The sequence below is a fragment of the Oryx dammah genome, unplaced genomic scaffold (genome assembly GCF_014754425.2).
Source record: "Oryx dammah isolate SB20612 unplaced genomic scaffold, SCBI_Odam_1.1 HiC_scaffold_2, whole genome shotgun sequence".
NCBI classification, from domain to species: Eukaryota; Metazoa; Chordata; class Mammalia; order Artiodactyla; family Bovidae; genus Oryx; species Oryx dammah.
Genome location: NW_024070186.1, coordinates 75,045,185 through 75,069,359, shown reverse-complemented (window position 1 = coordinate 75,069,359; position 24,175 = coordinate 75,045,185). Strand labels below are relative to the sequence as shown.

General features: G+C 46.2%; 2 protein-coding genes across 6 annotated transcripts in view; one reads left to right on the top strand and one right to left on the bottom strand.

The window, feature by feature from the left end:
- The first annotated feature begins 6,924 nt into the window (after positions 1–6,924).
- On the top strand, positions 6,925–15,981 carry TMEM41A (transmembrane protein 41A). 3 transcript variants are annotated; one of them, XM_040252480.1, is made up of 5 exons: positions 6,925–7,123; positions 9,464–9,617; positions 11,620–11,781; positions 12,341–12,479; positions 14,129–15,981. In XM_040252480.1, exons 1-5 carry the CDS (start codon positions 7,005–7,007, stop codon positions 14,347–14,349), a joined length of 795 nt encoding a protein of 264 aa, XP_040108414.1. In that variant the 5' UTR covers positions 6,925–7,004; the 3' UTR covers positions 14,350–15,981. The 3 variants fall into 3 exon arrangements, with proteins under 3 accessions (XP_040108414.1, XP_040108405.1, XP_040108421.1); XM_040252471.1 differs by having other exon boundaries at positions 6,954–7,123; positions 9,464–9,704; XM_040252487.1 differs by lacking the exon at positions 6,925–7,123 and adding an exon at positions 7,177–7,525.
- Positions 15,982–16,647: 666 nt separating this feature from the next.
- MAP3K13 (mitogen-activated protein kinase kinase kinase 13) overlaps positions 16,648–24,175 on the bottom strand; it is a 158,852-nt gene continuing 151,324 nt past the window's right edge. For all 3 annotated transcript variants that reach the window (XM_040252444.1, XM_040252460.1, XM_040252453.1), the window contains 2 exons: positions 23,647–23,944; positions 16,648–22,236 (listed from right to left, as the gene is read on the bottom strand). In XM_040252444.1, coding sequence (XP_040108378.1) covers positions 22,135–22,236; positions 23,647–23,944 — 400 coding nt within the window. In that variant the 3' untranslated portion in view covers positions 16,648–22,134. The remainder of the gene's footprint in view (positions 22,237–23,646; positions 23,945–24,175) is intronic.

Below are 24,175 nucleotides of genomic sequence, written 5' to 3'. Positions count from 1 at the left end.
GAAACAGAGAGGAAGTGGAGCTTGTTTTTCACTTAAGGTGAAGAAGCATCACTTTACATGCAACCCTCATTTTAAGCAATACTTAATAAATGCTTTGTTTTTCTTTTTTACCAATTAATCTGTAATTATTGAAGGAAATTTAGAAATGCACAAATGCAAAATGAAAATATGCTATCCATAGTCCCAGGGCTTCCCTGGTGGCTCAGTGGTTAAAAAAAAGAATCTGCCTGCCAGTGCAGGAGACGTGGGTTCAATCCCTGGATCAAGAAGATCCTCTGGAGAAGGAAATGGCAACCCACTCCAGTATTCTTGCCTGGGAAATCCCATGGACAGAGGAGCCTGGCAGGCTACAGTCCATGGGGTCTCAAAAGAGTTGGAGACGACTTAGCCACTGAACAATGATCATCCATCCATTGTCCCACCTGTTAGAGGTAATTTGTGTTACTCTTTTGGAGTGATGCTAAATAACCTGTTTGTTAACATGTGAATTCAAAGCACTAACTTATTTGCTCTTGGAGCATCTGAAGCTTCCAGTCTGAGGAATTCTCAGGTTTCTCTAGGAAGAGGCATGATATATGAATCTGGAATGACAACAACCAAGTCAAGAGGTCCCCCAAGGGCCAAGGTCAGAGGAGTCAGAACCATGAGAGGGTGATCCCAGGATGGAGACAGAGCCAAGGGGTGGACAGCACCCCTCCCCAAGCTGTGGCCACTGAAGGAAGGTTCCTGAAGGTCACAGGTCCACTAGCCTCCTCCCCATCTAAGTGACTGCTCTTTACTGCTTTCTGTGAGAACAGTCTTAAATGGAATGTCTGTTTCATAAACGATGGAACTCTGTAAATATTCTGTGTGGCACATCTTATCTTTATTTATACACACACAGCAAATCCAGAGTCTGTTCCACTGAAGTGTGGGATGCTTGCAGCGAATGTCTGAACTCTGGAAGGAGAAAGGCTCACCGATGCTCCTGCCCACCTGGACATTTTATCAGCCTTCCTCCATCCCATGTTTCCAGCAGAGGTGGACTTAGAGATCTGGGTGCTCATAGGTTCCGATTTCTTTTTAGAGTTTAACTGGTCCAGTATTCTGATTAGCATAGTTACTTTTTTGTCCTCTTTGCCTTCCTTGGTAAGCAGGGGATCAAAACAACAGCAGAAAAATGCCAGGAACAGCATTTCCATCGATTTATAAGCTCCTCAGGCCAGTGGGTTTCCTTGAGTTTCTTCTCCTGGCATCTCCTAGCATGGTACCCACCTCACTGTGGAGTGGGAGGGTGCATGAGCAAATAAATAAATGAAAGAAGCTTGGTCCCTGGAGTGGAGGTGGATTTCAGTGAGTTTCATGTGATAGCGATCAGGTGAAATGAAGGCAGTGACAGGTGTGACCACTCTCAGAATCTTTCTTCCCAAGCCCCTGGAACTTTTGACTCTGTCTCCAGTTATCCTTGCCTCTCTTCCTTCTCTTTGTCAGTATATTTCTCTGAATCCCCAGCCAAAGATGCAGTTAAACTGTAGCCTACCCGGTCCCCTCTTCTATTCACTTGTATCTCCTCCTACTTAGCGTTCTGACCTTCACTGGATGGTCATTTCCTCAAGGGAGTGTCCCTGGCCCTCATTTTTCCATAGAGCCTGCTGGACCTCTCCTTCCATAGCCATTTTTATGTTTTTTTTTTTTTAAAAACATGTGTGTGTATGATTATTTGATTAATGTCTGTCTTCTCCATTAAACTGATCTGCCAGGCACAGGCCGTGTGCCTAGTGTGATGCCTACAATGTAGTCTGCGCTCAGGAAATACTAAATGAGCACTGTCCATTACCTCGTAAGCCCTGTGGAGTCATGCTCAGTTGTGAGGAAGGGCCAGCCTTCCACCTCCAGCTACAGCCCGTTTCCCTGGGGGCGCCCACCCTTCTCTGCCTTGGACCTCTCTCCTGGGCACCTTTCTTACTCTTATCTCTTTTGTCGCTGTTGGTCCACTGCCCACTTCGCAGGCTTCCTGGGAGAGAGAGCTTGGCTCTTGTTTTCACTCCTCATCACAACTTTCAGGTGGTCCCGATACCATCCTGCAGCAAGCTCACCTATCCTGAAGCCGAGGAGGTTTTGCCCTCGCCCACCCGCCTGTTTCTGCACCTCAGCTAAAGCCCTCCAGGATCCTCAGGCGTTTCTGGGTGACTCTGAGCCAGGCTTGCTCTCCCACGGCTCTCTTCTACCACCCACTCTGCCCCCAGCATCGTATGTGCTACTGGCACAGCTGGTGTTCAGCCATATTGTAATATATTTCCACGTTGGCATCTCTTCCAAGGCTGTGAGCACCACGGGAGCAGTTGCTGCTTATTGTCTTTGCTGCCCTGGCACCCACCACAATGCCAGGCACAAAGCAGGTGCCCACTGATGTCTGTTGAGCAGAATGGAGTGGATTTATCCTCAGGGACTTGAGGGAGCCACCGCCATTCTGGTTTAGATATCAACATACTTATTTCCAAAACCTCCCACTCTCAGACCCCCATCCTGTGTTCTCATTCCTGACCTGGGATGCCAGCAGCAGAAATCCACTCATATTAGCCTGGATTTTATTAGAGAGAGGACTTGTGGACCCAAGAGAGAGTTGAACCATCAGACATCTGAAGAGCAGGGATGGTGGCCACCCTGGAACCTTCAGCAACAAGAGTCCATGGGACTTTATTAACCCTGTGCTCTGCCGTGGGTCTCTCTGCATCAGCTCCACCCAATCCACAGGACAGCTCTGGGTCACTGGGGTCCTTGGGATCATTGAGACCACTCACTAGGTGGTCCAATTCCAAAGTCCAGGGAGAGGACTTGGCCCTTGGGTCTTCCTCTTGAGGTAGGTGTCCATCCTGTTCTTGTTGGTGGTGGTTGGAGCAGGTATGGGGACGCAAAGCCATGTGGTCTGATCAGAGCTAAGCCAGAAGAGGAAGGTGAGTCCTAAGACAAAGAGCCACAGGGAGTGATGGGGTAATTCATTCTCACTGGAGCCTCTTGGCTTTTCTTCCTTCCCACCCCGAACCATTACCCTGACCTTCTTCCCAGTCCAACATCTGTCCCTGGTGGCGGGTTGCTGCTGTGCTTTACAGGCTGCCTGGCATGTGCTGTAAGTGAGTGGCCTCAGTTGAGGCTGTGCGGGCTGCAGCTGGCTCTGCAGGTGCTGGGCTGGGGGCCAGAAGGGAGACCATGATCATTTGGGAGGTGGGCTGGTAATGGGGAGCACAGTCCAGGGTTTCTTCCCCAAAGCAGACAGGTTGAGCAGGAGAAATCACGAAAGGAGGCAAGGGGGATAGGTCAGGGGCAGGGGCAGTGAGCCTATAGGAAATTAGGTTTGTGTCTTCCAAATGAGCTGTCAAAAGTCCCTTTCCACCTGGTGGTGGCTGAGTCCCACAGTCCTTCAGGTCTCCCTGCTGGGTTTTTCCACGGACTCTGACACAGCACTGGTTCCTTTCTAACAGTCTTTCTGGGGCCCTTAGTACACTCTTACCCACCACCCTCTCTCTCTTCCAACATCCCTGAATGAGCTATCTTGTTCTCTTTCACTGCTTCTACTATTTCCTTAGCAGGCTTCTGATCTCAGTCTTTTCTCAAAAGGCAGTATAGGGTAAGTGGGTAGGCTCTGTTGTCTGCTGGGATGTGACCTCTGACTACTGAATTCTCTTCACCTAAGTTTCCCTTCTCTGGACTTTAAAGTGGGGGCTTTAAAGAGCCCCTGCCTTATGATATGATAAATACATTTATGTGTGAAAGGTTTCCTGTGGGGTCAGCTGTGCCTAGACTCAATAAATGTCAGCTGCTATTACTTTCCCTCTTATGGTCTCCGTAAGAGACCTCCCCCTGTCCCGTTTCAACTGTCTCCTCTAGACAGAACGTATGAATGTTTAGCCCAAGCTCTGGATTTTCACCTGTGCGTTGAGAGGTGGTGCCAGTGCCAGGCGGAGCAAGGAGCACGGTCTTGGAAGGGACTGATGTTTAAGATGCAGTCCTGCTCGACACTCACAGCTCTGGACTTCATCAGCCCTTAAAGTGACTCCATCTGAATATCTGCTCAGCCATCATCCATAAAAGGGATGATGATACTTGCTTTTCTGGAAGCTTGGCCACATCATTTCCTCTGTAGCAATATCATGCTCTGTAACTCTCCATACTCTCCCCCAACCAAAGGCAAAGTGAAGCCGTTGAGAACAGGAGCTTTTCTTCCTGTTCTCTGCTGTGTACATCCCGGCCCAGGCTCAGTGTCATTATCCAGTTTCTCTCCTCCTATATTCCTTTGACTTCTCAAAATCAACATGTTCCAAACCAAACAACCAGTCATCTCCTCCCTGGGCCTGGTCCGTTGATTTAACCAACTATTATTAAGTGTGTAATGCTTAGCACTCTGGACTTTGAATCCAGCGATCTGAGTTCAAATCTTGGTAGGACCTTCTTTAGTTTGGGCTTTCCTGGTGGCTCAGACGGTGAAGAGCATGCCTGCAGTGCAGAAGACCCGGGTTCGATCCCCGGGTAGAGAAGATTCCCTGGAGAAGGAAATGGCAACCCACTTCAGTATTCTTGCCTGGAAAATCCCATTGACAGTGGAGCCTGGCAGGCTATAGTCCACGGGGTCCGAAGAGTCAGACATGACTGAACAACTTCACTTTCTATTAAGTGCCAATGAAAAGCCAAGCACAGGGTTAAGGGCTGGGACAGACACAGGATGGTGAGACCTTGTCTCATTTACAGAAGTGTTCACTGTCTCCTGGGGAGATGTTTGATGACACTGGAGCACAGTATATGCAACCGCAGGAATAAAGACACTTCACAGGCGGCCCTAAGCACAGAGAAGGAACAGCCTTTTGGACTGCAGGAGCTGGAGAAAGCTTCTCAGAAGAGGTGACAATTGCCCTGTGTACTGATGAAAGAGTAGGAGTTTTCAGGCAGAAGAGTTGTCACAGGCACAAACTAACATCATGTGTGTTCAGCTGGAATGGCAGATTTGAAGGGAGAAAAGAATGGAGGGCTGAGAACAGTCCCACACAAGTGTTAAAATGGAAAACTTTGCACATACATAGAAATAGGGAAAATGGTAAAATCCACCTCCCTGCACTCATCACCCTGCTTCAGTATCAACTCAATGGCCAATACTGTTTTGTTTATATCCTTACTAGCCATTATATTCGGATTCAGGTCAAGAAGGTGAAGTTTAAAATCTTTATTTTCTTCAACAACTTCGGTAAGATAAAGATGCTAATAAAGTCTTCTTCTGAAAGAAATGGAGTTAAAAAGTCATTGTTTCTCCCTTCTTCCCATTATTTTGATGCAAATCCCAGACATTGAGTCATTTCGTTTCCTTCCTGCAAATCCCAGAATTTTGAAAATATAAAATGTATCTTTTTTCTTCTTCCTACAAATGAGTCATAATATAGTCTAACACTGCAACTTGTTTGATTTTTAGTCTACCCATCTCTCTGGCTACTGTACTGTATCTGGATACACAGAGCTGCTTCCCTTTTTCAGGAAGCTGCTTAGTATTTGTTCCATTTGTGAATATACCATAATTAACCTCGATAGTCCTCAAATGATGGGCATTTGGCTTGTTCCCAATATCCTCATATCAAAACAAAGCTGACAGAATACCCTTGACCATAACATCTTTGTCTGCCTAAGGGCCTATCTGTGGGTTAAATTGCCGGATGTGGTCTTGTTAGGACCTTGTACACTTTGAATTCTGACAGGTGCTCTGTATGTAGCCCAAGAGGAGCTTTGAATGATATGACAAGGATGTTTCTGTTGTCCAGGCTTGTGACATTTTGGAGTCCTCTCTGTCATTCTCCATGTAATTAGCCATGTCCTACCAACTCAACTCTTCCCAGTCTGTCCATCTTCCTCCCCACTACTGTGGTCCTGGCTCAGGCCTGCATCCTTTCTCATCAGCTACCAACTCAGAATGCAGTCTAATCATCTGCCAGGGAAAACATCCTAAAATGGGAACTAAATCATTCTCTTGCTTAAACACCTCTGTTGGTCTCTCCTCATGTACAATATTAAAAACAAAAATCCAACTACTTAGCTGCTCTTCCATGCTTTCCAGTTTGTTGCCACCGTCTCATTTCTCACCCCTTTAGGCTTCACAGAAACTAGACGCTGGCCCCTTACTGGGGTCCCAAGTTCACCTTCTCTTTCGTGTTTCTGTTGTGGAAATGTTGCTCATCCTTTAAGGTAAACTCAAACCCCACCTCTTCCATGAATCCACGCAGTACAGAACCACTAGTTTTGGACCCAGGGTGACTTGGATTCTAATTTTGGCTCTCTTGGGGGATGTCACTTAATCTGAGACTCAGATTTTTCATCTGTTCAGTAAAGACAAAAAAACAATCTTGCAGAACTGTTGTGAGGATTAGGGATACTGGGCACATAGTAGGAGTTCAATAAAAGGAAATTCTCTTTATTTCCGTGTCGCTTTGATTATCCCACCGCACTGGACTGGAGCCTCTGGTTCAGCTGGTGGTCAACAAGTCTATCTTGACCACTAGACTGCAAGCTTGCTGTGGTCAGGGTTCCTGATTCACCCCGGACGTCCTAACACCTGGCAGGGACCCAGCAAGTAAGTGGAGAAAGAGACAGAGGTAAACTATAAAAAATATATACAGACGGAACGAGGACAGAAGCAAGAGCAGAAGGAAGGAAGGTTTCTTTTTTTTTTTTAATATAAATTTATTTTAATTGGAGGTTGATTACTTTACAATATTGTATTGGTTTTGCCATACATCAGCATGAATCCACCACAGGTATACACGTGTTCCCCATCCTGAACCCGCTTCCCTCCTTCCTCCCCGGAAAGGAAGGTTTCTGCCGGATTCTAGACCCAGGGGCTCGCGGAGTCCGGGCCGGGGGTGGGGCCTGGTGATGGGGGCGGGGCCCGGAGCAGACCCCGCCCTTGTCCGTCTGCTAACCCGCTCCGCTGGCGCAGCCGGCAGGCAGCGAGGTTCCTGGCGTTACTTCCAGGACGCTCCGCGGGGGCCGCGATGCACTCCCTAATCGGCCTCCTCCTGGTCTTCGCCGGCAGCACCTTCGCCCTGTACTTGCTGTCCACGCGACTGCCTCGCGCGTCGACTCTGGTTTCAGCCGAGGAGGCTGGAGACAGGTGCGTGGTGGCGGTGACTGGGTCCGAGGTTCGGGTCAGAGGAAGGGAGCCAGGTCCGAGGATGAGGTCTGGGAACCGGAGATTCGGGTTCCCGGATCGGCGGCGTCGGAGGCCGGGATTTGGGGCTCAGTCTTGGGCAGGCCGATGAGCAGGAGCTGGGACCTGGCCCTGGCTAGCATCTGCACGCTGCCGGCCGCGCGGGAGTGCCGTCTGGTGCCTTCTGGTTTTGTTTTTTCTTTAGTTGCGGAGGGAAACGCGCGCCTAACTTTGGGCTGATCCTGCTGGAGCACCTCTGCTCCCCCCAATTGGATCGCCTCTTGAGCGATGTTCCCGTTGCCTTCCCAGGCCCAGGCCTGACCCCTGTTTGCATCCCACCTTCGCCCCGATGTGGACCCGCAGCCGGTTCGTAAAGACTGCTCTCAGCCTCCCTCTTTCGTCCTCCCCAGTTCACTTCTGGTCAGATCTGCCCTTGGGACTTGAAGGCATATCGGGCTTGAGGAAAAACGTGGATGGACAACTTTAAATTATTCACTAATTAGTTACCGACTGTCTCTTCTTGGTTGTCTCAGCTTTTCCTTTTGCAGGAGGTGGTACAAATACCTACCGGGCCGGTTTGTCGTGAAACCCTCCTACTATTTGTGAAGATAATGAGGATGTATGTTAATTATGTTTGAATATTAGGACAGCTGTTTTCAGTGACTGTTTTGCTCTAGCTGGGAAGGCTGTGCTGTGGGTGTCAGAGTAAGAGAAACATTCTAATGAGAACCAGGAGGGTTTGCATGTAATTGATCATTGATGGATTCCAGAGTTGTTCAGATGGCAGAGGCAAGGTAGCCTTTGTACAGGGTAACCCTTGTACAGGAATCAGAGTATGCTGAGGACCATATAGAGAGCAGGGTGAAAAGCAGGCTGGTTGAAAGGGTTGGTTTCAAGCCTGACATGTTATCAAGAAGATTATGTTTATGGTGTGGGACAAATACACTTTCCCAGGGAACCTTTAATTGGCTCCTTTGTGATTGATAAAGCAATCGTTTTACCTAGTAACTTAAGTGTGAAGTTTGAATTGTCCTTGGCCTAAAGCTTAGGGGGGAGAGTTTACCCCTGAAAAGGAAGGCAATTCAGGGCGTTCAATACTTGCCTAGAAATTAGTCCACTTGCCTCTTAGGAATAGTTCTTTATCCATTCATCTGTCAGTGGACTTCTAGGTTGCTTCCATGTCTTAGCAATTGTAGATAATGCTGCAGTGAACATTGGGGGTACATGTGTCTTTTTCAGTTAGGGTTTCCTCAGGGTATATGTGTAGTAGTGAGATTGCTGGGTCATATGGTAGTTTTATTTCTAGTTTTTTAAGAAATCTCCATACTGTTCTCTATAGTGGCTGTATCAATTTACATTCCCACCAACAGTGCCAGAGGGTTTCTTTTTATCCACATCCTCTCCAACATTTATTGTTTGTAGATAAAGAAGCTGTGGTACATTTATACAATGGAATATTACTCAGCCATAAAAAGGAACGCATTTGAGTCAGTTATAGTGAGGTGGGTGAACCGAGAGCCTGTTATACAGAATGAAGGAAGTCAGGAAGAGTAAAACAACTGTCATGTATTAATGTGTATATATGGAATCTAAGAAAATGGTACAGATGAACCTATTTGCAGAGCAGGAATAGAGACGCAGACATAGAGAACAGATTTGTGGACATAGCGAGGGAAGGAGAGGGTGGACAAATTGAGAGAGTAGCATTGAAACATAGACATTACTATATGTAAAATAGATTGCTAATGGGAAGTTGTTGTATAACACAGGGAGTTCAGCCCCCTACTCTGTGACAACCTAGACAGGTGGTATAGGGTGGGGAGTGGGAGGGAAGTTCAAGAGGGGGGGCATACGTATACTTATGGCTGATTCAAGTTGTTGTATGGCAGAAACCAACATAATATTGTAAAGCAATTAGCCTCCAATTAAAAATTTTAAAAAAGACTAGTCCATAAAATCTGAGAGCTAAGAGGCAACTTAGTGATTATCCACCATTAACCTTCCATTTTTCCAATAAGGAAACTAAGGCTCAAGGACTAGCCTGAGATCATACCACTGGATAGTAGCAGAGTTAGGATGCTATGCCGGGTCCCTTGCTTCCAAACCAAGGCTCTTCTTGCCTCCACTGTGTTATAAATATCAGGTCATCCATCATCCTAGCCTCCCACATCTCTGCTGGTTCCCAGCAGACCAGATGATGGGCACATTTAAAAATCTGTTTGGGAAAGAAGACACAGCAAGTGACTTTATTAGGTATGAGGCTGTTGTCGACTCTTGTTTCCATCTGCTTTTCCAAATCTCCAGGTCACTATGGTTTCCCTCGGACCTGGCTGAGCTGCGGGAACTCTCCGCGGTCCTTCGAGAATACCGAAAGGAACACCAGGTCTACGTGTTCCTGCTCTTCTGCAGTGCCTACCTCTACAAACAGAGCTTTGCCATCCCTGGGTCCAGCTTCCTGGTCAGTATCCTGCCCTGCTCCTGTGCCTGCCTCCCAGGAAGCCACGTTCTTCTTTGCAGAGGGGCCATTAGGCTGCAGAGCCTACAGGTCAGAGGACAGGCCACCGTGGCTATTGTTTGTTGACAGCTTTCCCTGTGTCAGGCGCTGTCCTAGTTGCTCTACCCGCTCGACATCATTTAATTCTCCCAAGAGCCAGTAACGGGCACTATTATCTGCATTTTACAGACAAGGAAGTGAATGGTGAGAAGTCAAGTCCCTGGTGAGGAGGCGAGGAGTGGGTAGGGCTGGGGTCTGAACCCTCGCCCCACCCGCTTCCCTCCAGCTCCAGAGCCTGCCTTTCCTCTCAAGTTTGCTGCTTTTGTTTCTAAGGATTTGACAGCTGTGGAGCACCGTCCTTGAGACCTCTCCCCTTCTACATGTTGGTTTTCTTTTAAAATCTGTTTTCTCCACTAGTCTGTGAGTTCCTTGAGGGCTGGGCCTGTTCCTTGTTCACAGCCTGTGTGTTTGCCTGGCACAGGGAAGTGCCTTTGTAAGCGTCTGATGAACAGATGCAGGTTGTTCCTGGTGCTTTTAGGCTGGAGAGAGTCGGGAAACCTCCCTGGTGTGGTGGGGACAAGTCACTCTGGTTTTCCAGGCAGCCCCCTGGCTCTCGGAAGCTGCAGTGTTAGATCCAGGCTTGCGCGTGGGCTCTTGGATGCTTCCACCTCAGGTGATACAGGAGGGAATTTGTGCTGTCCTCCCAGCAGCATTGTAAGCTGGTTGGTATAAATGTATATGTATATTATGGCTTTGGGTAGGTTTAGATCCCAGCTGTGTAACAGTGAGCCAGCCATTTAACCTCTCCAACCTGCCTCCTCATCTGTAGAACAGAGACTCTCCTACATAACCCCCTGGGATTGTTCATGTGGGAGGATTAAATGACCGAGTGGGTGCAGAAGGGCTGACACAGGGATGGTGCACCTGGCACACAGCAGCTTCGGCACTGAGCAGGCAGCCTTGAAAGCTTCCTTCTGTCTTGCTTCTCCCTCCTGCCCCAACATTCAGCTCAGGCTGGATCTGCCTCAGCAGTGTCTTTGTTAGCAACTGGAAGAAAAGCAAACATAGCCACGCCAAGAGAGATGAGGACATGTGTGGTGTCGGAGGTCAGAGGCCATCTGTCTCCTGGGGTTGCCCCCATCTCTCTCTCTCTCTTGAGCTGATCCCTCTGCAGGGCAAAGAGCCGGCTGCTCCCTGGGGGTGCCTCCTATTTCTTCTTCATGTGGCCTTGGGCACCATACTTAATCTCCAACTGGTAGAATGAGGTGAGGCTGGCATACCGCACAGGGTCATATTGGGGATTAAATTGGACATGTCGTCAAGTCCTTAACACATTGGAGGTGCTGGGGAGATCCCCGCCTTCTCGCTTCCAGGTCCTTTTATTTTCTCTCTTGGATTCCAGCCAGACTGCATTTAGGAAGTATTGGTTCACTTTTCCCTTTTGGTTCATCGTAGGCTTTTTTGAGTGTCAGCTAGAAATCTGGTCAACACAAAACTGCCAGGGTTAGCATACCACAGAGATGTAATTCCTGCAGAAAGCAAAGAAACGAGACATTCTGTAAAGCTCATGTGGTCTAACTAAGGGGAAATCCATGGTTTGTGCCCATTTAGAATAGCAAAAAATAACTTGTGAGCTTTCTTTCTGCCTCCCCAGAGCCTCAGGGTCTGCACGACTTATCACAGCCCATGTGGAAGGCTGGGTGTTAGGCGTAGATTTTCCCATTTAATTCTGTCTTGTCTTCTGAGGTTTTAATCCTCTTTCCAGTTTTAAGGGTGAGAAGACTGAAGCCAGGGTTGTAGTTCCCAGCTCTTTCATCGCCTTTCATTCATCTCTTTACAATGGGAATAGGGTTTTTTGTCCAGGAAAATCACTGAAGGAGGAGGGAACCTAGGCCTCCCAGGTTTCAAGACGAGATGGCTGGCAGCTGGCGGATGTCCTCATGCTGAGCGTTTGTTTCCTTCACAGAATGTTTTAGCCGGTGCTTTGTTTGGGCCCTGGCTGGGGCTTCTGCTGTGCTGCGTGCTGACCTCAGTGGGTGCCACGGGCTGCTACCTGCTCTCCAGTATTTTTGGCAAACAGCTGGTGGTCTCCTACTTTCCTGACAAAGTGTTCCTGCTGCAGAAGAAGGTAAGGCTAGAGGGCACCTCTGAGTGCCAGGTCCCTAGAAAGTCGTGGCATGGCCCTGAGGGGAGTGTGGTGCAGGGGTTTCCCACAGTGCCCCCCTGCCCTGCCGCAGGAGGCTCCAGAGGGTCTGTTGATGTCTCCTAGAGATGAAGGCCTGAGCTCAGCCTCCAGCTCCATCACTGCCGGCTCTGTGTCTTTGGGCAGGTTCCTGACTTCTGAGCCTCAGGCACCTCCGTTTCTGGGGAGGTGGGGGCTGCACCAGGTCTCCATTGTGGTCCCTGGGCTCTCTAGTTGTGGAACTCTGGCTTAGTTGCTCCTCAGCACGTGAGATCTTAGTTCCCCAGCCAGGGGTCAGACCTGCATCCCCTGCATTGGAAAGGAGATTCTTAACCACTGAACCACCAGGGAAGTCCCAGGCACTTCCTTTTTAAAAATGAGGAAAATAGTCTCTGCCCTGGAATTTATAGAATATGAGAAGTATCTAGAACAGTGCCTGGCACCAACAGATTTTTCACCAGCTGGAGATGCTTCTGCTTCTTAATGGCCTTGTCTTTGGCTTCAGGTGGAGGAGAACAGAAACGGCCTGTTTTTCTTCTTACTGTTTCTGAGACTTTTCCCTATGACGCCAAACTGGTTCTTGAACCTCTCGGCCCCGATTCTGAACATCCCCATCGTGCAGTTCTTCTTCTCTGTTCTTATCGGTAAGACGCGGCGTGTTAAGTCTGAATCTCACAGTCGTCATGGGCACATGCCTGCCTCTGTGAGCCAGGCTCACGGAGAGCATCGTGCAGCCTTGTCTAACGTAATTGTTCCTGATAGCAGGTCTACTTGGGCTTGAACATGAAAACCCATAAAAATACTTCTGGAAAAATTAGGGATTGTTCATTCTGTACCTGTATTTAATGCCTGTTGTGTGTTTGCACTGTGCTCGGCCCTGGGATTAGAAGAGTAATCTGTAAGGGCTCAGTGAAAGCAGAGTTCAGGTTTGTGGGTGGAAGAGAAGGTGGAGGAAGGGGAAGGTCAGAGCAAGGGCTTCCTGTTTGATTTTGGCCCCTATTTCCATTAAGATCTGCCTTAGGAAGAGCTAGTTCCTTCTCGCCTCTTGACAATTGTATGACCTTCAGCAAGCTCCTTACCCTCAATGAGCCACTTGGCTAAATGCAGGGCTAGGATGACAGCAGTGTTTCTTTAAGTATCAGCTTTGGACCACTTTCATCTGAATGGAAAAATGGCTAATATCCTGTGAAATCAGTGACTATTGTTTTCTCCACACTGGAAGTAAACTACCCCACCCTCTCCCAGCCAAAGGCAAGGATCGTCTCTCTTAAACCTTCTTTAGAAATGAAGGGAAAGACTACTCAGGCCTCTGGGTCAAACACGACAGATCTGTGGTTGAGCAGTTGCTATTAATAGGGAATTCCTTGGGAGAAGCTGAGATCTTAAATCGAAGCAGAATCAACCACAGCTAATTCTGTTAGACCAGCGTTTAGATGAGAGTGCCTCTGTATCTCTATTAGCAGCCTGTAATTAACCAGGTGCACGAGGCTTGGAAGGACTCCAGAGACCAGGGTTCTAGTTCTGCCTCTGACAGAGTATATGACCTTGATGAGTCTCATCTTGAGGCATCATCTGCTAGAGAAGAGGAGTGGATCATCAGGGGGCCCCAAACCAATCAGAGTCTTGGGAGTGGGAGTCGGGAGAGGCTGTTCGAATGCAGGTTCCTGGGCTCTACCCCCAGACCCAGAGGACCAGAGTCCCTGGGGCGCAGCCTGAGAGTGTGTTTTTAACAGCTTCACGGGGGATTGTGATACAGTCAGCCTCTTGGGCCACCAGTCACTTTGGGGATCCAGTGGATTCGATGACCTCTTACAGACAGTACAGAGTATGAAACAGTACTACTACTTCTAAGAAACTTGTTTTTATCTTGGGCATACTGCACAACTCATAATGCTGGTGTTTCTCTTTGCTTGGGCTGTTGGGTACTCGGAACCAAATCTGGGGACGCTTCTAGCAAATGAGTGAACTTTATGCATTTTTGCCTTAATTTTGTTTATTCTTCATTTTGTTTTATTCTTGTTTTGTTTTCCTGTTTAAAAAAAAATGTTTAAATATTAGCAAACCATCTCAAGTCCTTTTGTTTAATGAGGCAAATGTAGTGGGAAGCGAGGAAAGGAGGGGAAGGAATGGAAGAGAAGAAGGGAAAGAGGAAATATGTTTAGGGGTCAGAATTGTGCAGCAGTCACGTATGAAACTGGAGTCACTGTTGTGAATCACTGGTGACCTTTCTGAAGCACTACTGGTCTTTGTTTTCCTGTCCCAGAGTAACAGGATGTCCCTTTTCTTCCTCCAGGTTTGATCCCATATAATTTCATCTGTGTGCAGACGGGCTCCATCCTGTCCACCCTCACCTCTCTGGATGCTCTTTTCTCCTGGGAAACTGCCTTTAAACTGCTGGCCATTGCCCTGGTGGCCTTAGTTCCTGGAACCCTCATTAAAAAAGTTAGTCAGAAAGACCTACGTTTGAAAGAAACAAGCAACGCTCATTCTCTGAATAGTAGGAAGGTCACGTGATCTGGGTCTCTTGGGTGCTATCTCCCTGGACTCTGTTGCTTATGTATGTAATGGATGTGGTCCTCTGAAGCCCCTCATTGTTTTTAAATTATTCTCAATAGGTGATCTGGACACTGTTCTTCTGTGTGCCCTGTCCTGTCACGAAGGACACTGTGCTCTGGAAGGTGAATCGTATCAGATTCTCAAACCAACCAAGATTTAGCAAGACACTCTGCAAAATGGATGGCCTCCCAGGAAATCCTGTTTGTATTTTATTGAATAACAAGGCATTCAGGGTAGTGTGTCATACTTGCCTCTTGTCAAGCCCTGAGGTGTCTCGGGAGAGGATGCTGACGGCCCTTGTCTGGCGTGCCTCTTCCACGCAGGGATCAGCTGTCGTGACAGGCTTTATCCTTTTTCGTCCCTTGTGGACATGCTAAATGTAGATTAATGACGTGAACCTACATCACTGAACCACACTTCCTGTTAGTCTCCTGAAGAGTGTTTCTTCAATACATTTTTTTTTTTTTTTGCTGATGACCTACCTCTTGCATTAATGAAGGGAAACAGGCTGACAAACTGCATACAATTTCCATGTACAGCTCAAAAGCACAGTGATTGCTGTAATGCTCTTTGTGTTCAGACGCACTGATGTTACCACATGTCACATCTCCTCTTGGTTGCATGTCCAGACAATTCAGCTGATTGCAATCAGACTATTAAATATCAGTGGAGTTCACTCTGTATGTTATGAATATGTTCTGGAGAAGTGCTTACCTATCTGTGCAGAGCACTCGACTCACCTGAACCAAATGACCATCAGTACCTTTTTTCTAGTCTGTCCTTTCTGTGTGAGAATGCCTCCTCTGTCTTGTTGGGAAAATGGACTCAGTACACCGTACCAGCTGGTATGCAGGTACCAGCCTGCATACCCTCCAAATGCTTTTTTTCATTTCCTGAGAATAACTGAGGGATAATTCTGTTTTATCTTTCAATTCAGGGAAATTCAAGGAGAAAACTTGGCTTTGGATTACTTTGTTGTGTTGTGTTTTAACGAATCTGTAGCTGTCTGCTTTCTATAGCTGTAGTGTTGTAATTGGCACAGATCAATTCAGTTCCAAGGACAAAAGGACCTTGGCACCTAAAATGACCAGCTCTGGGATCCTGTGCCCCTACAGGAGTAACTCATCATTTCTTATCAGAACTCTTGCCCTTGGGCACCATCTGCTGGTTTTTGATTTGACTTGGCCAAGACTCTTGCCAAGGCTTAATGCAGATCAGTTGTTCTACACGAATTCTTGGGAATACTTGTTCACTATAAAGAATGAATTCCCAAGCAGTGTTTTTTGGACACAGTATAATCTATAAAAACATAACAAGTACTTCATTTTTAAGCATGTGTTGTTTTAAAAGAAGCTTGAGAACAAGAAAGGGCATGAGGAGGACACCAGCTGGACTTGAAGCTCTGTGGTAGAAGCAAGGGGAGACACTGGAAGCTCTCCACACTGCTGAAAGCCTGTACCCTTTGCCCTTTACCTGGATCCTTGGGTTTGTCTCTCTCCTTCCTTCCCCTTGACTTCGCAACAATGTGCCTTAGCAGTTGTGACTTTACAGGCAAAGCAGTTTCCCAAATAAACGGACATATATATTCTGTGTGCTGTGTGTGTGTGCATGTTGCTAACTTTGCCAGTGGGATTCGGGATTGGCTGAGATCAGACAATCCAATGTGTTGTCTTAGCTTTCTACTTTCTCACCAGTAGTATGCACTGGAAGATTTTCATTTTCGCCTTTTCCCTCTTGGGCACATTTGAGAGTCGGGTTCTCATACCAGAGTAGCTGCAAGGTGGGCAGCAGGAAAGCTGTGGGGAAGGAGCAGAGCGCCTGTCTCAGATGTGGCAGAATAATCATGAAGAGACAATCACACAATGATGGTCGTCTCTTCTTTCTGTGGATGTGTCTGATGAAAATGCCACAGAAACCAGCTTTTCTCACCACCTATTTTTCCGGGCTGCAGGAAACCCAGTCATGTAAAGTTTTCCTTTCCCTGACAAATTCTAAAACTTGTGAAGGTAGCTCCCAGGACACAAGCAGTCCCTAAGGAAAAGACAGGGCAGGAAACAGTGGCGTCCACTTTTTAATTCCGCGCATTTGTGTGCTTTGACAGTCGCTCTTGTTCCCGTCACTGTACAGTTGGCCGATACCAAGAGGGAGAGCTGGCATCAGAACCTGCACAAGGAGCAGGAGAACTGAGAGACCACAGAGGACGCAGATGAGGGAGTTCATTTTGAGGCTTGACTACCAAAAAGGAAGTTAATCTGCTTCAAACTGAACTCACGTTTTATTGCAATCAAGAATCAAAGTGGGTTGTCACATTTCAGAATCTGAGAAGTGGGCACTCTGGAGGGAGCAAGCTCCAAGGTGACACGGTCAGTAAAGGACACCTTCCTATTAGCCTGCACCTTTTGGTGGGGGTTCCCTCTGACCTGCAACCCCTGGAGGACCCCGTCTGCCTGGTCACCAGGCGACAGCCTAGGGCCAGGAGCCAGCATTCCCCTGAGTGCTGTGAAGTGGCTCTGAAGAGCAGGCCTGGGACTTGGCTGGGAGTCTCCTCACAGAACCGGTTCTGGTGGCTCAGATGGTAAAGAATTTGCCTGCAATGCAGGAGACCTGGGTTCAATCCCTGGGTCAGGAAGATCCCCTGGAGAAGGAAATGACAACCCACTCCAGTATTCTTGCCTGGAGAATTTCATGGACAGTCCATGAGGTCACATGGAGTCGGACGTGACTGAACGACTAGTACTCGCACTTCCCTTACAGTGGCCTTGCTGTCTGCCAGGGGACTTGGCTCTGTGGGAAATTCTGCCAGTGTGCTCTGGTCACGTGACAGGGAAGCCTTCACCCAACTCCTTTTGGGTAACCCTATTTCTCAGAACAGTGAGCTCCCCTCTTCTGCCACCTGTCCCTGAGAAGTGTTCCAGTTTCTACAAAGGTCCTCCACTTGGCAGTCTAGCCCGTTCCAATTTGAACAGGTGCTGCAGTATTCGCTGTAACATGCAAACAGGCAGACTAATGTGATTTCTTCTGTGCTAGTCTGTGTATGTTGGTAACACTGGCGGTGTGAGTATATTGGGGCATTTTTTCTATGAAATCAGCAATGAAGAAAATTCTTGCTGCCTAGAAAGGCACTAAATTCATACTGACAGTACAAGTCAAAAGTCTTAAAAAGGATGTCACATCATTTTGGTACCTCAGTTTCACAGAATCTAAGGAAGAAGCAAGCAACTAGGACTTCTTAATTAACCCTCTGTTTATAGAAGGTGGTAAGGAACAGGCTCATGTAACACAATGAAATGATGTAAATGAGACATTTTGGAATTCAATTGCAATCATAACACCAAAGGGGCAATGGGTGGAGGCATGGAGCAGCCTTTTTTGCCTTTCATGCTGCCCTTTGGCCATAGGGTGGGACCTATAAGCAGCATACTGGTACATCCCATCATTCTCCAGTGTGGGCTAACTCAAGATCTCAAACCACCTTAGGAAATTATGAGGTTAAGGTTGGGGCAGCAAATAGATCTCCCCTTGCAGACCAGCTCCAATCAAGGGGTAATTATTGCTCCAAGTGCTGCATTGTGAGAGGTTCGGAGGGTGTGTCCCGGCTCAGCGGGAAAGAATATGGTGATTAACAAATAACACAGTTTGGGATATCGAGCGTGAAGACGGTAGATGGTGGTATGTGGTGGTATTCTGATTTCTGCTTGGTAGAAAAATGAAACACAATACAGCAAACCCTACTATGAGCAGAGCAGGGCAGGAATTCCTTGGGATTTGTAGAATTCAGTGCAAGAAGTTCAAGTAGAAACATTTTAAGAAAAGAGGGTGGAGAGTGAGACATAAGGGCATGGAAGAAAAAGGTAAATCTTTTGTCAGTAAGGATACATTCACAGTGAAAAAAACATCAGTGTTCCACAGTGGGAGAGGGCATTTAAAATTAGGTTGTACCAAGAAAACCCCAAACCATCAAGTCTATTATTACTTGGATAAGAGGCAAATTCAGTACAATGAGGCCCTGAAATGGAACTCCAGTGTACTAATTAAATACAACTAAAAATATCTTTAATTCTAGAAGGATAGATTTGTTGATACCAAAGTTTTTAAATATCTGAACTTCAAGTAGGTCATACCAAAACATCTTACAGCACAGCTAGCTCTTCCCCTCCCTGGGAAGGTGCTCCCCACAATTTAGCAAACAGGTCTAAACTTTAGCAGTGGTAAAGTCTATTTTAACTTCAAAGGAGATGCAGGCTTTAGCAGTAGTAAGGTCTATTATAACTTCAAAGGGGATGCAGGCTTCTCAGTCCCTCTGCTAAGCAATTTTAAGAGGAATTGTTGTTCAGAGGACAGGATCTAGAAATAGATGCGAATCAGAATCAAATGCTCATCTGCAACACAAATTAAAACTCATTATCTTGCAGTCAGTCAAAACCAGATGCTAAACGAATGTGGAATTCATCCCAGGGGGGTTAAACTTTTGATCTGCAACGAAGCTTGAAATCATAGTCCTGGGAGTTTCCTTAAAGCACTGTCGCCCAGTTGTCAGACTGAAGAATTAGCTCTTAAATTCCCTGAGCTCTTCATTCCACACTCTTCAGATGACTGTGGGGCTGTTCTCAAAGAAACACACACCAATTCAAAATTGTCCTGGTTACTTCAAAGCAGGCAATGAAGGGTAGCCTGGGATAGAGAAGGCATTTCTCTAAAGACACTGTTCTTCTCTGAAGCCTCTAGTCACTTCTACTAAAGAAAATAAGTAAAATATTCAATGTGGAACTTTATTCAGCTCTTGACCATACAGTGAATGACCTGAAGATTCAACACTGTCTGTGGCCCTAACACGCTCTTAACAGTCAATCCAGTTAGATATATGGCATTATCATGACAGGCAGTCCAGATGGGAATTCAAAAGGTATCAAAATGATGAGGTATTGTAGTGGATTTTCCAGAAAGATCATCACTGAAAGGGATAAGACACATTGACCTTCATGTTTCTCTTTGGCCACTATAGGTGGGCAAGGCCTGGATAAGCTGAAGGGTCAGTGTTTTATACTGGACAGAAAGAGGACACAGAGTTGTAGCCTCTCTGTTCTCAGAAGTAATGAGCCAGAGAGATTCACAGTACAGTGTGGTCTGAAGTCAGAGGATGAAACATATGGGCTTTAAAAGGTGCTTTTCCAGTTCTGTGACTGACAGATTAGGCCTCAGGCTAGAACTTTCCTAATCATCACCACAGCTAGGCATTTTTTTTTTTTTTGGTCATGCCATCTATTTCCTTTTTTTATTCTCCTAACTAGGAGGAAAAATGTTGGTTTTAAGGGATTTAGCAGGAAGGAGATTACAAACCATGTTGCCAGTTTTTGAAACTATCCCACAGGCCCCAGGCAGGTTCCCTGTAGGCCTGTTTCTCTCAGGGCATTAAATAATTCTCTTGTGCTTCTAATGGATCGAATGATTTTATTTCTTAAGAAACTTTAGAAAGTGTACAGCTTTGGAACTTTGTCCACCACTCAGTCATCTGCCCACCTAGGAGCTTTTGTGATCAAGTCAAAATCACAGCGTTAACCACTGGGCCTCAGGGCAGTACCCGCATCCTCAGATGATTGTTGCTGTACATAGAAAATGAGGGAATACAGCTAAGACGAATACCAGGGAGCTCCCACATGGCAGTTCCATTTTCATTCCTTCATAAAAATCCATAATAACTCGTGGTTAGCAATCAACACAATCACTGTGCTACACCATAAACCACACCTTCTGATCGACAGAAAATGAGAAGGATAATAATTATTATAAAATAAAATAACAATGATAATAATGCCATAACTTAAGATCTTTCATGTAGTCCAGCTACAGAATTCATACAAAATGGAATAATTTAATGAAACAATACTGCTCTCTGTATAAGTTAAACATTTTCCTTCATCCTACCTAAGAGCTATAAATTATAGACACTAAATTTTAAATCAATGTCTCAACATAAAGTGTAAACAAATGGAGGGATCAAACAAGCAAAAGGAACTGCTCTAAATTCCCTCCTGCTTTTGCTTTTTGGCTGATGCAAACAGTATCACTTGGAGGAGGGCGATGCTTTCACCTGTATTGGAAATGGTTTAATACCTGTGTGTGTAAGTCTTGCCTGATGTCCAATCTGATGCAGTGTCAAAGCGTTTAAACCATCCTCTCTAGGTCTTGAGCCGAGAAAGGGTGTTTGGCAGTGACTAATCTTGGAGACAGAAACTAGGCCAACATGTTTTTATATCAAATTCTAGATTAAAATTTCCTTAAAGCAGATACCTTGGTTTGTTTCTCAGAGCCCATGATCCTGGAGACAGAAAGGACCTCAGGCCTTGGACAACATAAAATCTTTCCAATCTCTGCTTAGCATCAGTTGTTCTTTCCGTGAATTTCCAAATCCAATTATTCAAATTTGCATGGAGCCAAATACATTTTACAAGTAGCATTTAACAGAAAAGCTATTGTGGTGGGGGAGGGGCTGCCTTTTGCAAATTGCCTGTTTTGCCTTTTTTCTGACGGTGGCAGCCACTCACGAAAGCTTCTGGGGTTAGAATGAGTTAATACAAACATAGGGTATGGTCTGGGACTGGACATTGGGCAGACTCATACACCTCCTAGCTGCCTTCAAAGACTGTTCCATTTAAGTCAATAAAACTCTAGAAGACAAACAACCTGGTCCCAGGGAGGGTTGATTCCCATCTTCTCCATGTAGTTAAACTGAGACATTCTGTGAATGTCCTTTCACAAATTGCACATTTGCCTTTCCAACGCTGTTGTCTTATCCTTCTCTCTTCCTCAGGCTCTCCCTCCCCTGCCCCTTTTTTCCCTAAAAGACATAGTCAACAGGTAGGAAGGAAGTAGGATACAGGAAAATGGCACTCAAGTCTGAAAAATCAACACATTGGTCAAGGTAACACACTCGCCAAGGCCATGACACTGACAACAGTAAAAAGTGGAATATGTGTCAAGGACAAGGTTGGACGCTACCTGCAAGTCTCACTACCAAATGCCGCTTAAAACTTTAAAAATGAGGTCAGCTTCCACATACACAGTTTTGAATACATGCCCTCAAAGACCTTGGATACAAGTAGCTGGTCACCAAACTTTTCTAGGTCTTTGCATCTCCCATCTGGACAAGCTGGTTGAATTTAGTGTGGTCTGTTTACAAGTTCCCTGGAATTGCTTTTCTTCTGCTGCTCTTTGTTTTCTAAAATGCTCAGTATGTCTTGCTTTGGCTCTTCTTCAGTCACTTACAGCCAAAAGAACTGGTCCCCTGTTCAAGTAGCAATAATACCTCCTGGTCCCACAAACTCCCAAGGATGTTGCTCCTAAATTTCACTTTTTTCCTTTCCTCCTTTTGCTCTTTTTTTTTTTTTTTGCAAGAAATTATTGTCTTTTTCTCTATCATATATAGTTCACTCTTTACAGTACAAAGTGTTAAAATGTCAAACAAAAATAAATATCAATGTTACAGTAGCTAGAATATTCAATAAAATAGATCCCTGCCATTCTTGATTGAAATGTTCAGTGAGACTTAATTTCATTTGGATATTTTTCTCCAGAGATTTGTGAAGTCTCATGTTCCTGTTATTGCAGCTCATTTCTAGGGGTAAGAAAGATGGGGCAGCTCTCCTCCCAGACAAAAAAGCAGGGGGAGAGTGGGAAGAGTCTGGGGGTGGGGTGAATTTGAAATGCCAGTATAGTCACGAGATCTTCAGGGTGGGTGTTCTTTCATTACCAGGTAGCAGAGCTGTAGTGTTTATTGGTCCTGACTGTGGCATCAGAACACTCCCCATCTGAAGAGTCACAGTCCGATTCTTCAAACTGCATAGGATTCTGCAAAGTCAAGACAACATAAGACCTTAATTCCTTTCTCCAATTACTCAGTAAATGTATTTTGAACACCTCCCATGTGACAGGTCCTGTGCTGGGTTACTGGCTAACATACATGAGACCAGACCCTGTCCTTGTGGGGCTTATGGAGAAAGAAGACTTAGAAAGATGATGGTGACAATGATGATAAAGACAGTGAAAACAGTGTACCACAGTCCCACATATATTGTTCACTATGTTCCAGACACTGCTGTGAGTGCTTTAACATCCATTAATCCATTTAATCCTCTGTGAAATAGAGGCTGTTATCATGCCTGTATATGGGATAAGGGAGCTGACCTACAGAGAGGTTAAGTGGCTCGCCCCCCATCACACAGTGAGTGAGTGGGGAGGCTAAGGTTGGCATCTGGGCAGTCAGACTCCAGGGTCTACACTTCCAACCATGATGTGACCCATCCTCCGAGAAGGCAGTACTGTATGTTAACTGAAGTGGTACGTGTGTTCTGACAGCACATAGGGGCTGGTGCGGACCTGGGGGAGGGAGGCGGATACCCTCAACTAGGTTGGGAGATAGGGTCAGAAGTGATGCTTGAGTTGAATCTCGGGGTGAAGGGTTCCTGAGCAGTTTTATGTTCGTGCTTCATTTGGGAGAACTACCCCATTTTGGGAAGCTCTATTATCTCTGTAGTAAGTCCCCGACATATGAATGAGTTCTGTTTTCAGAGCACATTTGTAAGTCCAATTTGTTCATTAAGTCCAACCAAGTTAGCTTAAATACCCAAATAAAACAATCAGCTATACAGTACTGTACTGTAATAGGTTTATAATACTTTTCACACAACTACTACATAAAAACACACAAATAAACATTTTAAATCTTATAGTACAGTACAATGCAAAACACAGTAATACCAGCTACATCACTGCCTTTTTTATGCTTGCTTCCAGACATCCTGGGCTTGAAATATTGATACTGTACTACTGTACTCTGTATAGTGCTGTGCAGTAAAATTACACAAAAGCACAACCACTAGGAGAAGGATGCACACACATGACAAAGTATGCCAGACACAGGAAATAACTGAAGTGACTGGACACGCAAACACACAAGTTGGCAACTTAAAGGTTCATATATAGGAGGCTTACTATACTTCTACTTACTTCATAGAGGAAGTTATTTTATCCTATATGTGTGTGTGTTAGTCACTCAGTTGTGTCTGACTCTTTGTGACCCCATGGACTGTAGCCCACCAGGCTCCTCTGTCCATGGGATTCTCCAGGCAAGAATACTGGAGTGGGTTGCCAGCCCCTTCTCCATAATTGTAAAGGCCCTAGGGACTTGAGCATGTTCTAACACAAAGACCTGCAGGAAAGGGGACAGTGATGAGAGCAGAAGAGAGGAGAAGACCCCACCTCATAGCCACGTTCCTCCGCACACAGCTTGCCCAGAGACATCTGTGTTTTCACGCGGCGCACAGCACACTCCTTGTCAGAGAGCCCATCCGAATGTGAGGATATCTCAATGGGGATCTCTGGCGTCTGGGACAGCAGGTCATCAAGCTTCTCTGCCAGGCGATCTTCCAGTTTATCTGCTAACTCATCGGGGCTGTTTGAGTGGTCACTGGTATTTCCTTCCTCGCCATCAGACACAGAGAAATTCTCAGAGCTAAAGGTGGAATATGACTGGCAGCTGCTGATACAGCGATGGGGCCTAGAACCACAAAGAACCAGAGGAACTTAGTCCCAGGAACGGCTGTTTTTCTTGTCTGTTGGTCGCAGCCTTGGTGGGAGGTGATCTAGTTTTCTGCTTGCCCCGGAGGGAGAGCCAAATCCAGAAAGGAAGAAACTATTTAAAGCAACAGAGAGAGAAATCTGCGTTTCCCCTTTCACTTGGTTTTCTGTGCTTATGTGGCTCCACACACGCTCCAAAGCTGATGGCTAC

Bases quoted from the DNA above. Each gene is read 5' to 3' on its own strand.
- TMEM41A (XM_040252471.1), top strand. From the start codon at position 7,005: ATGCACTCCCTAATCGGCCTCCTCCTGGTCTTCGCCGGCAGCACCTTC. The intron at 7,124-9,463 runs GTGCGTGGTGGC...CCAAATCTCCAG, and splicing joins GCCGAGGAGGCTGGAGACAG to GTCACTATGGTTTCCCTCGG. The intron at 11,782-12,340 runs GTAAGGCTAGAG...CTTTGGCTTCAG, and splicing joins TGTTCCTGCTGCAGAAGAAG to GTGGAGGAGAACAGAAACGG.